Below are 13,486 nucleotides of genomic sequence, written 5' to 3' on the forward strand. Positions count from 1 at the left end.
CGCGCCCGCTCAGGCCGACCAGCCCGGGGGGGAGAACCCTGCAGGAAAAGGCAGTGTGGCTAGACGAAGAAGAAAACAGGGAGGAAACACGTGAGCCTATTGCCGCAGTCCCTGTCCTGCTGCCAGTGTAGCAATCCGAACCACCCTTCTCTGCTCTTCTTATTTTCAGTCACACTTCTGTCTTAGTGGTTTCCCATTTGCCAGGGCACACAGCGTGGAGAAAGAACAGAAAGGAAGGCCCTTAAATTAATCGTAGTGAAACTTACAGTGGCCCAGAGGCCAGTGACCCTGAAATCCAGTCCCAGGACTTCTGATGTGAACCGCAAGCATAGTCAGTTCCTTGTCCTTAGCTCTGTGCCTCAGTTTCCCCCTTTGTAAAGGGCAGCAGTCACCACAGCTGCCCCACTCACCTCCCAGCGCATGTGGCGGATTTCCTGCAAAAGCAGGCCATCCACGCGGCTTAGGCGAGACCTCGGCTTCTGCTCTCCCTCCGCGGGACCGGGTCCACCCGCACTTTGTCCGTCCGTCCGGCGGAGACAGTAATGAATAGCATTGGCGCTTGCGGTGTCCAGAGCTCCTCGAGCCGCCGTGAGTTATTTCCGCAGATAAGATTTTCAAGCCGCCCCAGCTTTCGCAGGAAGGAGCAGGACGCAGTACTTGACGAGAGAGCTTGGCTAATTTGATCTGCCATGTGGTTGATGAGCCAGCACTGGACACCAGGAGCAGCCGATTTGAGACAAGTTACGCGAGCACTCTCATCCGTATTTTATGCAGATGCTGGCTCAGTGTAAAGAGTAGAATACTTCTCCCCGCTTTTTTTCTTTTTTCTTCTTCTTCTTCTTCTTCACAGAAAAGTAATTTCTGGTGAACTGATGAGAGTTCCCTACGGCAAAAAAAGGAAATACTCATTTATAAGCATTTGTTCTGAAATATAAAGCCAGACAGTGGTAGGTTTTTCAATTAGTGAGAACCAGGGACTCCTGGGTACAGGGGACGGCTCCTGAATCAGTGTATTTGTTAAAAGAACAATAATTGTCTTTCGTGCTACTCTTTTGCTTTTATTAAAGAATTGCAGTTTTCAATCAAATATTAATAAGTGTCTCCCATTAGTGGCTCTGCAGATAAAGGGTGCTCAGCATTTCTGGTCTCCATGCCTGTTGCTGGCTCAGCTGTTTAAGACACAAATAAATAAATAAAAATTAAGTGAAAGGAAAGATTGGCTGCTCTGAAAAGCACCTTCTAATACTAAACCAAGTATAAACTAGTGAGAAAAAAGTTTTTCACTCAAACCGTTTGATCGTGAGGGAGAGGTACAGAAAAGTGGTTCACATCTCTGGCTTCGCTTTTGCCCAGTTCCGCTACAAGAATGAAGACAAAAGAGGCAGTTAGGGGCGCTGGCTCCCCCACAGGCATCTCCTGTCATGCCTTCTCTGCCACCCCTGTAGCTTCTCTGCTTCCCTGCAGGGTACGAAGCCAAGGCTTCTCCAGGCTTGTAGGATCAGGGTCCCCCACTGATGCGGAGTAGTGGGCTGCCAGGACCCACAGCTCTGGACTTTGGCTTAGAATCACCATCTTTAAAACAAAAATCATCATCTCCATATTGGCAAGAAAGACCATTTGTAAAGTCCCATCAGATTTGCGCCATGTTCCAGATCGGACCCCACCCCGCCCCCCCAGGAATTGTCATGGCTATCCACGGACAGACCTAGCATCTACCAAGCACGTTGAAACCAGCACTCAGCAAATATCAGGCACCTGACTCTCTTTACGCACTATGCCCACATCTAAACATGCATTTTCCCCTCTGGGGGCAATAACCCGTTCTACCATCTTTTCTAATTTGGAAAACCTGGTTTGAGATGCTTTCGAGCCCCTTCATATTACTCAGATCCTTCTGCAATAGCAGGTCAGCCTCCCAGGCCTGCTGAATGAACCTTCTTCAAGAACGCAAGCAGCATACCACGAGTCCATGCATGGGAAGTCAAATGGGATGTTTGCTCTCAAAATCAAAGCTGGAGTCTTCTCAACCAAGGCATTTATCTGTCAGTGTCCCCTCAGCCTGTTGATTTCCTAAAATACACATGTTCTCCCTTACCCATAATCCCACAGTCAGAATGGACTATTTGGGTACCGTCTACAGGGTTGTCTGCACCATGGCAATGATTATCTGTAACTTGGAGACAATTAAAGAGTTTATCTCATTTTTCTTTCCCCATAAAGTGTAGTCAGATCTTCACTGCCATGTAAGGTAACTTTCTGCTTGTTTAAGAATATTCCAGCTGTGTTTATGGTGTTCCAACATTCTCCTGCCAAAACCCTTGACAAATGAAATTGGCAATATTTTCAGGGATGTTGGCAAGCACAGCTTGGATTTAGCCATTAAATCCTCATTTGTTTCCATTATATCTGATCAGAATATTAGGACAGGGCTTTTGACTTTTAAAACACGTACACAGAGCAGACTCGGTTTTGATCAAGACGTCTTAGGCTTGCCCACCTAGTATCTAAACATATGTGGAAACTCGTATCAAATACCCCTGGGTTATTACCTGTAGTTTGTCATCTCGTTCTGAGTGCAGTCTCTGAACCTCCTCTCGGGGGTGAGATTTTTTGCAAACTAGTCAGTTCTGCTCCACACTCAGCCTCAGGTGGATAAACGAGCTGTGTCTCCACGCCAGTTCTAAATAAACTAACCCAGCACTGGTGATGGTGCATTTGAGTATTAGTTTGGATGCTCTCATGTTATACTGATAGCATATGTTTAATAAACTCTGCCACTGCTAAAAAGATACAGCGAGGAGAATTGGCTGCATTAAGAACTTTCTTTGGCCAAACAGGAATTTATAAACAAGTCTTCCATAGGCCGAAAGCTCCTTCATGCCGCACAAGTTACTTTAAATTATACTTCCCTCAGTTGAAGTAGAGCAGACTGCTGCTCTTTCAAAGAAGAGGCAGAAAACCAAGAGGCCCTGGCATCGTACGTGCTTTTAAAAGTGCCTGCCTTCCTCCCTTCTTCCTTCCTTCCTTCTCTCTCTCGCTCTCTCTTCCTTTATTTCTGGTGCAGACCAAGAATTCATCTGGTTCTCTCAAAATTCTCCTGCAGCTGAGAGAAAAGGTGGAACACCTGTGTGAACAGAGCTTTTCAGTTGAGATGACAAGTGTAATAGATGTGTTCCAGAATCTTCTCTGTGACAGGGCCACGTGCTTTCCTTAGATCCTGTCTGTAGGAGGAAATTACTTGGAGAAACCTTTCCCCAGTCAATCATTTATCTGTTTTAGCAGCAAGAAGGCAACCTCACCGAACTGGGAGGAGTTCGGTTCCTTTCATTTCTGTGAGCAATCTCTGACATTCTGAAAGTAGAGACAATAAATAATTGTAAGGTAAATTACAGGTTGGCCGCAGTTAAGGACGGAATTTTTCTTTACTTTTTTCAGCTATTGTGTATTTGGAGAGGCTTTAAGACAATAATATATAGGCTATCTTACCTAACAACAACAACAAAGCTTCATTATCTTGGTACATGTGATCTTTTTCCCCATTCTAGTTTCTCCTGCATTTTAGTCAGTAGCCAGAGAACTGACTACCTAGACAGTACACCCACTAATGTAGAACAGAGGAGGGCTGACCCTGAGACATTCTAGAACAGCAGAGGGCTGACTCTACAAGGTCAGAGCAGTTATCCTTTCAAGATTCAAAGGACTCCACTGCACCCAGAAGCTCATTTTTAGTAGAAGGGGCCAGTTGACCTAAGTTATTTTTGTCCAATGGGAAGTCAGTTCCTTGGCTTGTAGAAGCAGCTGACAGCCAGTCTTGATGGAAGAAGCTTATGTGACCCTATATTAGTGAAAAGGCACAGATTTTGAGGCCTAATCCTAAAGCCACCACCATGTTTTCAGTGCCATGGAAAAGAAAATTAAAATCTAGCCATAGGACTACTAGAGCAGAAACTACAAAGGTTAACAAGCTACCAAGCCATGAAACATTGGGTTCTGAAGTTGCAGAACTTCATCCAAAATGGCAGAGAGAGGGAAATTTTCAACACACGCTCTCACTTTACAAACGACAGTAATTTTCCCTCTTAAGTAATTGAACACAGCACACAGTCCCGAACTTGACAGAGCCCCTGAGGAGACAGGTTCTCTCTTATTGCACCACTGCCAATAGAGTAAAAAGGTTAAAGGAGTCATCAGATTTGTCAGATCATTTTTTTGGATGCAGTAAGAGTTATATAATTAGAAGCATCAGTCGAGCTTTTAATTGCAGGTTTCAGAGAGGAAAGAGCAATGGTTCAAGTTTATAGAGATGGAATTTTATTGTTCTATTGCTAATACTTCTGAGACCTCCTAATTGCTGTATCTTTCTCACTAAGTTACTTAAAAAGTTCTGCTTGTTCTGAAATTGTGGTAAATGCATAAACTGTGCCTTATTGATTTCTGTTGACGTTTTACATGTTTTTTTTTTTTTTTTAATGCATTCTTAACCTCCATTTGGAAACTGTCAGTTTGGCACATGTTCCTGGATAATAAGAGCAAATAAAGTGAATGAAACAATCTTCTTGACTATTAAAAGCAGAGTTAGGCCAGGTTTCACGTGATGTCAAAAATATCTCCATTAGATTATTTGCAAAAGCAAATAATTCCACTGTGGTCTCAAGATATGGAAGAAGAAGAATCTTAGCGTTATCTCCTCTGTTAATAATGTCGATGATAATCACAATGTTTTTGAAGGGGTATTATTTTAAGACGGATGGTAACTTTGGGGCTCTTGAATTATAGAGCGGAGTCCGCAATATGGAAGCCCGTAGACGTACTGTCATCTGTCTCACACATCTTCTGTCATACACATCTTCTAGATGCCTCAGAGAAGGCTCCAGATCGCTTTCACTGATGACAGAAGCTACAGCCAGTGGAGGTGCAGACAGTGTGTTTAAATAGTAAGCTTCACTAGCTGCTATAATGTCAGAGAAGTATATGAAACAGCTCGACATTCATAGCAAGCTAGACCTCAGGCTTTGTAAGGCCAGCTGAACTGGGAGGTCAATGAGAGATGACTCTCCCGTGTACTGAGAGTTTTGTTGTATTAAAAATTACAGCATGATGCAAAAAAAAAATGCATTGACTTATTTTCATGACTGGATGTTTTTGTGCTTTGGGAATAATGGGCAGGTGTTGCTTTCTCTTATTGCTGTTTGATTAAAAGGTGCTAATACAGTATTGACTTGATAATCTCACCAGGTACACATGCAGAGCAAAAGAAGAAAATATATTTTATGGCTCACAAATTGATTTACATAAACCAAACAATCTGCTGGGTTTTGGTTTTGTTGTAGTTTTTTTTTTGTTTTTTTTTTTTGTTTTTTGTTTTTGTTTTTTTGGGTTTTTTTGGATGTAGAACATTCTATTTGGCTTACTGGCCACAGGGGCAATAATCATGCCAGAATCCCACTTTCACGCATTCATTCGGAGATGACAACAGGCTTCTGCCTCTCAGTGTTTAGATCTGCTTCATTTGGAAATCTTTTAAGTAGTAATAATAATAATGTTTTGAAGAAATTGAGTGGAACACTAAATTATTCTCTGATACCTAAGTTCAAACTGTGCAGAGCTAAAGAAGCTGAAAATCAATGCACTTTTAAAGTCATTAGAGATCATAAGTGAAATAAGTCTGCATTGCTTTAGCTAAGCTTTTAGTGTGCTGTGGTATTATTATAAAATCAGCCTGAATCTGCATTAATTTCACAGTCTTTTTCTCTAAGAAGCCCAAGGGTGCACGATGAATAAAATGTAAATTTTAGAAGGCAGTGTTTTTATTAGCGAAAAGGGCAATGAGCCATGTCGTTGGAGCGGTGACCTGCACGGTGGCCAGCACCTGCCACCAGGAGCGGGAGCAGGCAGTGTGGGTTCTGGTTAGTTTATGGCACGAGAAATAAAGAGCCATGGAAAGTTCAAGGGGTCTCACAGGAAACATGCAGAGAACTCTACATTGTCTTGTGGATGTTAGACTTTAGGTCAGATCTCTGATGCATACCCGAAACCACAACGTAGAAAAGTCATAAAGATTTTCTACAACTAAGAAATCCAACGCAGATTTTAAAGTTTTGCCTTATGTGCACTATTGACTATTCTCAGAGTAACAGAGCATTTGTTTTTGTTCGTAATTAATAATTACCAAACAGTTCCTGCAGGATGGGGTATATTTCTCTGCATTGGAATCGCATCAATGTATACGTATACATATATATGTTTTAACTATCCAGAAGAGATGAGATGTATTTATTTGCTGACATTTTGAGCCTTTGGCATTTATTTGCTAATTTGCCCTTGGTGTGAGGATTTTATTATTTGCTGCTTAAAAATCACCGCTAGAGTTTGAAATCCAAAAGCCCGAATGTGTGGATGCCCTAAGTAAAGATGATCAGCCAAGGAGAAAAATGTAAAATAGCAACTTTTTATTTTAGAAAATGCAAACTAGATCTTGCTAATTTCAAACCACCCCCCCCCCCCCCGCGTGGCTTAAAAAAAAAAAAGTGCCCAACACTTTCCCCTCGTCTCCATTTTAAAAAATAAACTAGTCAATAAATCTTTCTGCTTTGGTCAGATTAGCAAGTCAGCACTGTGAGTAAAAAGCAAACTACGATAAAACCAAGAGAAGTTGTTGATTTTTATGTACTACTGAGAACAGTGGCGTCCTGTGGCAGTTCTCGTAGACTGTGTTGGTTTAACAAGCGTCCAACCCTTTTGTCTTGTTGTTTTTTGTCTTTCCTGCTCCCTGTCCCCTTGTTTCCCACAGGCTGTGCGTTTGTCACATTTTCTACAAGGGCAATGGCACAGAATGCAATCAAAGCCATGCATCAGTCTCAGACCATGGAGGTACTGTATCATCTGCCCTTTCTTTGTTTTCTTTGTGCAAATGATGGGGAATGGGAAAGCAGCTCTCTCCTGTGCGGATTGTTCACATGACAATCACAGATGGACACTTTCACCATCTCTTCCATTCATTCATATTCATCCTCTCTCTCGCTCTCTCTCTCGCTCTCTCTCGCTCTTTCTCTGAATTTTTCCCCTAATGACTTGAAATGCATTTAGTAAAACCTTCCACGTGCTGTACATTATTTTTTTGAGCCTTTTATTGCATTGGCCTCAGGCCCTGCAACGTAGCATCATGATGCAATTTAAACCAAGACTCCTTCTCGACCTCTAAAGGATCCAGTCCATTCCTGGTCCAGGGTTGGTATGGAGTCAACCTTGACAGCCCTCCCTCCAAATTGCAGCCTGCCCTGTGCCGATCACAGGGTTCTTTTTTTCCCCCTTTTTCTTTTTTTCTGTTCTTTTTTTTTTTTTTTTAATGTGGGGTCAAGTTCTCTTTAGTCAAACAGAATTGTGTTTTTACATCAAGAATGTTAGGAGACAATTAATACTTCTCCTACACTGTTTAACCAGTGAAATGTTAATGTATGAGAATCCCTTGAAAAATTAGATTTGTCTTTTTACCCAAAAAAACGCATGATAAAAGAAACATAAAGGCTCAAATTTGGTCTCCTAATGAGAGATATTAGCTTTGGGGGAAGATCGATACGTTGATGTGGGTGTTTCACCCACACACGTAGATAGATGGCTCTGTACTTCTAGTCTGTGATTTGGGTCTGGCCTTTCAGAATTTTGCACAAAAGCATTCCAAGAGTGATATGCTGTTACTTATTCTGTATTGTCTGGTAGAATCATTTGGGAGTGCATGTTCTGTACTCTGTATATCTGTGTATGGGTGATCTTTTCTGGAGGTGGCCCTGTGGTGTTACCTGAAGTTACGTTTTCATCTTCTGAAAAGCAAAATATTTTCAATTTTATTTAATGTGCAAAAATTTCTTTATGGATCGTTTGCGCTTTTTTTACCTCCGTTTTTTGGGGGGTTTTATTATTTTTTTTATTTGTTTGTTTTGTTTGTTTTTTGCAATGCTGCATCTCCCAAAGCATGCTGGGAGCTAAGTGATCATTCTGCGTCATGTTTTGTGGGCAACTTTTTTTACAGTGAGGCGGAAGGTGGGTGGACAAGGGGGGAAAGGAGTGTGCATGGCCTTGTCATTAAGTGTTTACTGTATTTTTCTGAGTTTTGATATCAGCATTGCAAAGCCTATTGTCTTTTTCGAGCTTCATTTTGACTTTGATATTCCTAACATATCTTATATAATCACTGTGTTTTCCTTTCAGTGCAATGCATTTTTAAGACACTCACACCCCCCTACCTGAAGGCAAGCTCAGGTGAAAATCGGCCACAATAGGAGATAATTAGCAGGATTTGAAATACCTAGGGATGCAGTCTTGTACGACATGCAGTCACATCTTGATGCTGTTTGTCCCCCACTTTCTCTCCGGCTGCTCCGTTACTGGGGATCAGTCTGAATCCCAGCTACCTTTCAGTTCGGAGATAAAAATGAAAGTACGGTTAGGGAAGAAAAAAAAGTTTTCACCTGTATTTATTATCTTCCATACATGTGCTTCATTCTTAATCATTTTTATTTCCTGTAATTTAGTGATTTGTACCTTAGATGATTTTTTAACCTAAATTCTTTCAGCTCTAACCCCAGTTCCTCCATCAGTGCCCCCCTGAGTAAAGCTGCAGAGGATGCTGGTCTGTGTTCTCCTGTGTTCCTACAGGGAGAGAGCTCGGGAACGTAGTGCAGACCTGGGTATGAGCCAGAACCAAAGAAGAACAGGCTCAGAATGAAAAGAATCTACTATAGAGATTGGGGCATATTCATTCTTAAGAAATCCTTGATCCTTTGGTATTAACATCTCTATTATTTAAAAAATCAAATTTGGTGCACTTGTTTTTAAATCTGGACACCCATGCTCAGACAGAGGGGCCCTCAGACACTGAAATTTCTTGTTGAATTTAAAAAATACTGACATTTAAATGGAAGACTGTGTAGTATGCCAGTCACATTCTAGTTGTACAACCGAAGTTTGTTGGATTTTTTTTTTTAACTAATTTTGTTATTTTCAGGACTCTGGCTCACATCTTTAACCAAGATGTATTATCTAAGAAATTTGAATTCAAAATGATTTGAATGTTTAAAAGAACATGTTCTTTAAAATAATTTTTATATCGTACCTTCTATTTTTCCACTTTCCTCCAATCTACGCCCATCCCGTTTTTCCTTTTTATGGTTTAAACAAGTTATTTTGGGCCTAATTTTTTGCTTCTTTATCTTTTTTTTTTCTTTTTTTTTTTTGGTATTTAAGGAAGAAAAAAAATAGTAAATGTACTCTTAGGAGGAGATGCTATGATTTGTTATGGAACAAATTTGATACAACAGTAACAACCCTTTCCATACAAAACCCTCCCTCTGTATAATTTCCATCTTCAGACTATTTTGCTCTCTTTAAAGCAACAAAGAAGAAAAATGAAGTATAGATTTTTTAAGTGGTGGAAATATTATTTTCATGCGGTTGGCTGACATTTAACATTCTGTCCTGTGGCCGTGGCTATGAGCTGAAGACCAGTACGCTGGAAGTTCAAACTGAAACAGCCACCTCGATTTTGTCACATTTTTTTTTTTATTTTGGGTAATAACAGACACGGTAGCCTCACATATTCACAGCTCCATCCCCAGTAACTACCCAAGGTGATAAAACACAAAACACACGCAGGTTTGTTTTCTAGGAGAAAGAAAAATGACCCGAAGGTAAGGGAAAGGGAGAGAGAGAGAGCTCATTTAAGTAGGAATATAAAATTTCTGAGAGGAGAGAGAGAGAGGCCTATTATCATGCTGAGTTTCAATGAAAGTTTTTTTTTTTTTTTTAGATCACCTAGGTGGAATGACTTCTTTTTACCTCAGCAAAATTTAACGGCTTTAATGGTGATGAAATGTGTAGGCAAGCTGTAGTAAGAAAGAGAAGGGTAGGGAGGGAGGAGCCCATGTCTCTGCTGAGTGTTGACTGAGTGGAGAATGTTCCAGAGGGGCCCAGGGAGGGAAGTCTTCATGCTGGAGGTGCAGGCCCTTATTTTCCCTAATGATTTTATCCATCTCGGACATGAATTCGTCCTATTTTATAACCCTTGGCCATGCGCTCACTCACTGCCCTTACTCACTGCCTTTTAAAGGGAATGAAAACTGAAAAGAAGCACCTAGAATGGTGAGATCGGTTGACGAGAGAAGCCAAGTAGACGCCTCCTGCCATTTCAGATACAGCTCCTTTCACTAGAATATGCTTCCGACCCTGGTGGCTTGCAGGGGCCCTGAGCAGGGTGGACAGAGTAGGTCCGTCAGAGAAGGAAGAGAGACCTCTCTGAAAACACGGACAGTTACCTGGGCAGTGCCTGTGTTCTCGGAACCTGTCCTGCCCTCATCCGCGTTCCTAAAACAAAACCCTCCTCTCCCTATCTGTAGTGCTGGGTCGGGAGGACACCCGCGTTCCAAAGTTCAAAAATGCAGCACTGAGAATTGGGAAGAGTGAAAAAATAAATACATGAACGAGGGACGTTTTCCTTCCCATGGAAGCGTCTCTCCTCCTTTGTCCCCTGCTCACATGCGGAAACAGGCAGACACACAGACAAGTCTATCTTGCAGACAAGCGCACCAGGAAGCCTAATTAAAGAACGATGATAAGGTCTCTTGTCTCTGAGGAGGTCCTGGAAAGGTTGGAGGAAGACACACGAAGAGAGGAGGAGAGGCAGTTTAATAACCAGAGCAAGAAAGCAAATGGCTTCACCGACCTCCAGATCCCCAGAGAAAGCAGTGACAGTGTCTGGAAGTTTCTCTTGATGGTACTGGTCAGAGAAGAAGAAGGAGTATCAGACCGTTTAAAAAAAAAAACAAAACCGTTCCAGACGGTTCCGTGTGCTCCGAGATAGTTGAGATGAGAGAGCTAGACCCAGGGCTGAGTGTCACGAGAGGATTCAGCCAGGCGGTAACCCGCTCTTCACTTTCCGCTGTGTCTGACCACAGGGCTGCTCCTCACCCATCGTAGTGAAGTTCGCCGACACTCAGAAGGACAAGGAGCAGCGGCGCCTCCAGCAGCAGCTAGCGCAGCAGATGCAGCAGCTCAACACTGCCACCTGGGGGAACCTGACGGGCCTGGGCGGACTCACCCCACAGTACCTGGCCGTAAGTGCTGGACCCGCCAGCGCCTGGGCCCCGAGAGGGCGGAGGGGGGCCGTCCCCGCTGTGCCTCCCAAAACCACCTCCACCCCCCCCCCGCCAAGGTCTGGAAAGAATTCCATGTGGGCGCATTTTGAATCTCAGGAAATTATTTGAAATCAGCGTTGATGCAGAAAATTTTTCCAAGGTAACCTGAGTAGCGTGAGGACATGACTCATGTCATTCTGGCCCGATGGAGGCTGAGCCGAGTCCCACGAGGCTAAATTGCTAACCGGTGTGTTTCAGAGACCTCATAACTTCTTGCATGAGAAGGGACGCAGCACACTTGACGGCGGTTCAGCGACCCCGAGGCAGGTGTGGCCCCAGAGGTTAGCGCGTCCCATCGAGGTTTCCCCGCGAAGCCCCATGGGCCCTTCCATTCGGTGGTCCGGGCCCTTCCCTGTGGAACCGCGCTGACAAAATCAAACGTTTCTCCCATCCATTCGGAACCCAAAAATGAGATCCTATTGCAGGGCAAATAAACCCAGTTCTTTCAACCATTCCTTTACGTGACATTGTTTTAAACTTTCACGTTCCTGTTATTCCTTGTGCTACCCCATCTCTGTCTATGTCTTTAGTAAAATCCAGTGACCAGAATTTAAGTCGGTTCCCCTGGTAAGATCTAAACAGCACACAGGGCAGTGACCCCTAGTGTGGACTTTAAAATATCTTTGCGTGGCCTGAGAGGGGTCCTCGTGCTAACCACGTCACACGTGAGGCAGAAGGTCCAGCTTTTTATTTATTTTTACATGAACCACTGCTAAATCGTGGTGGTCTACCCCGTTTTTCTGCTTTGGCACCTACAGGCTGGACTTCACATTGATTACTATAGTTTCATATCGCAAGTTTGGGCCCGGTGTCCTAGCCTCTCGGGGTGTGCCCGTGTGTGCGTGCGTGCATGCATGTATGTGTATTCTCTCCTAATTCTGTCACCTGACATTTTAACTGTCCCTCCCGGGACTGCAGGATCCATTAGCCTTACTCTGTAGCAGAGCCTGCGCAGTTTGTACGACAGTCCTCCCTCTGACTGTGAAAGGTAAGAAGAGCCTTCCCGTATAGGGGAGGAAAGAGGCTCCGAGAGGTTATGCAACTGCACCTAGACCGGTCTGTCGAGCAGGATCGCAGCCCTCTGCTCTGGCTCGTTTTCCTCCCTTTATGCAGCCGGGCCCGTGCCCAGTGGGGTCTGGCTGTACTTCCTACTCGGTACACATTTGCTTCATGAAGGAGGCACCCGCTCCTCCCATCTTCAGCTGAGCCTTTAATAAAGACATCGACTGACTTTACCGTCACCTTATAGCCATTTCGCAGTCATATCCACAAAGACATCATGAGCGATTTCATCAGAGGTCCTGCTAAAAATCTGTATTTGCTTTGCTATAGTGTTTTCTTGGTCTCTCATTCTAAGATTTTATGAAACAAGAAATGAGTCTAGCTTAACAGTCAGTTGTTTTCCCCAAACTTGTGCTTTTCAGTTTTTCACAGGCCATCTGTTTATGGATATCAGAATTGGGATCAGAGATTGATGTCAGGCTCACCTTTTCATAATTTCTAAGAATCCAGCTTCCTGCTCCATCGTTTCTAAAAACCCAGACACCTGCGCCTGTCCCCAGTTTTCTGGCACCTCTCCCATGGCTCACGGAGGACGAAAATCTCTGGCACATGTTTCTTTGACCGCATCTGCAAATTATTTCTGTGCCCTGGAAAAGAATTCAGAATTCATCTCAACCTCATTTATAAAAACATATTTTTTTATGATCTTAATTATGTTTGCTCCTACTGTGGGCTCCCATTCTTTCTCGGCCATATTTGTTCTGCCCCTTTCAGTTGGAAGTCCATTTCTTTGGAAGAGCCTTTAAGACATTCCCTACTTGTGGGTTGAGGGGTAGATTCTGACTCTGGCCCACCGGAGAATGGTTATCAGTGGATAGAGTCCTGGGTAATAGTTTAAGGACACGGCAGGTATTTCCACATACCTCATTAGGTAGTATTAATTCCTCAATGAGCTGTAAAGCTAATTTAATTTTACTTCGCTTTAATTTTTAAACATACCTAGTAGGAAAGGGAGTAAGGGCTTGTAACCACAAGAGAATGGGAAACCCATGACATCAAACCAAAGGAAGGGATTTCTCTCTATCAAAATGGTTAATCCCTAGCTGCTTCTTCCTCACTGTTCCTCGTGCGCGTGTCTGAGTCTGTGTGTAATACCTCGGCAGTGCATTTCAACGAGTCAGGAGGGATGAGTAAACGTCACATTCTTCTGGTACCAGTCACTGTTAATCCCCATAATATCATTGTAACTGAGACTCAGGTTGAATCAGCCACTGAGATTCCATTCCACTTGGTGCTTT

General features: G+C 43.2%; 1 protein-coding gene across 10 annotated transcripts in view; it reads left to right on the forward strand.

Annotated features, from left to right (window-relative positions):
* CELF2 (CUGBP Elav-like family member 2) overlaps window positions 1-13,486 on the forward strand; it is an 803,688-nt gene that overhangs the window by 735,929 nt on the left and 54,273 nt on the right. For all 10 annotated transcript variants that reach the window (XM_032426083.1, XM_032426080.1, XM_032426078.1 and 7 more), the window contains 2 exons: window positions 6,791-6,870; window positions 10,947-11,105. In XM_032426083.1, coding sequence (XP_032281974.1) covers window positions 6,791-6,870; window positions 10,947-11,105 — 239 coding nt within the window. The remainder of the gene's footprint in view (window positions 1-6,790; window positions 6,871-10,946; window positions 11,106-13,486) is intronic.

The sequence above is a fragment of the Phoca vitulina genome, unplaced genomic scaffold (genome assembly GCF_004348235.1).
Source record: "Phoca vitulina isolate PV1807 unplaced genomic scaffold, GSC_HSeal_1.0 scaffold33, whole genome shotgun sequence".
NCBI classification, from domain to species: Eukaryota; Metazoa; Chordata; class Mammalia; order Carnivora; family Phocidae; genus Phoca; species Phoca vitulina.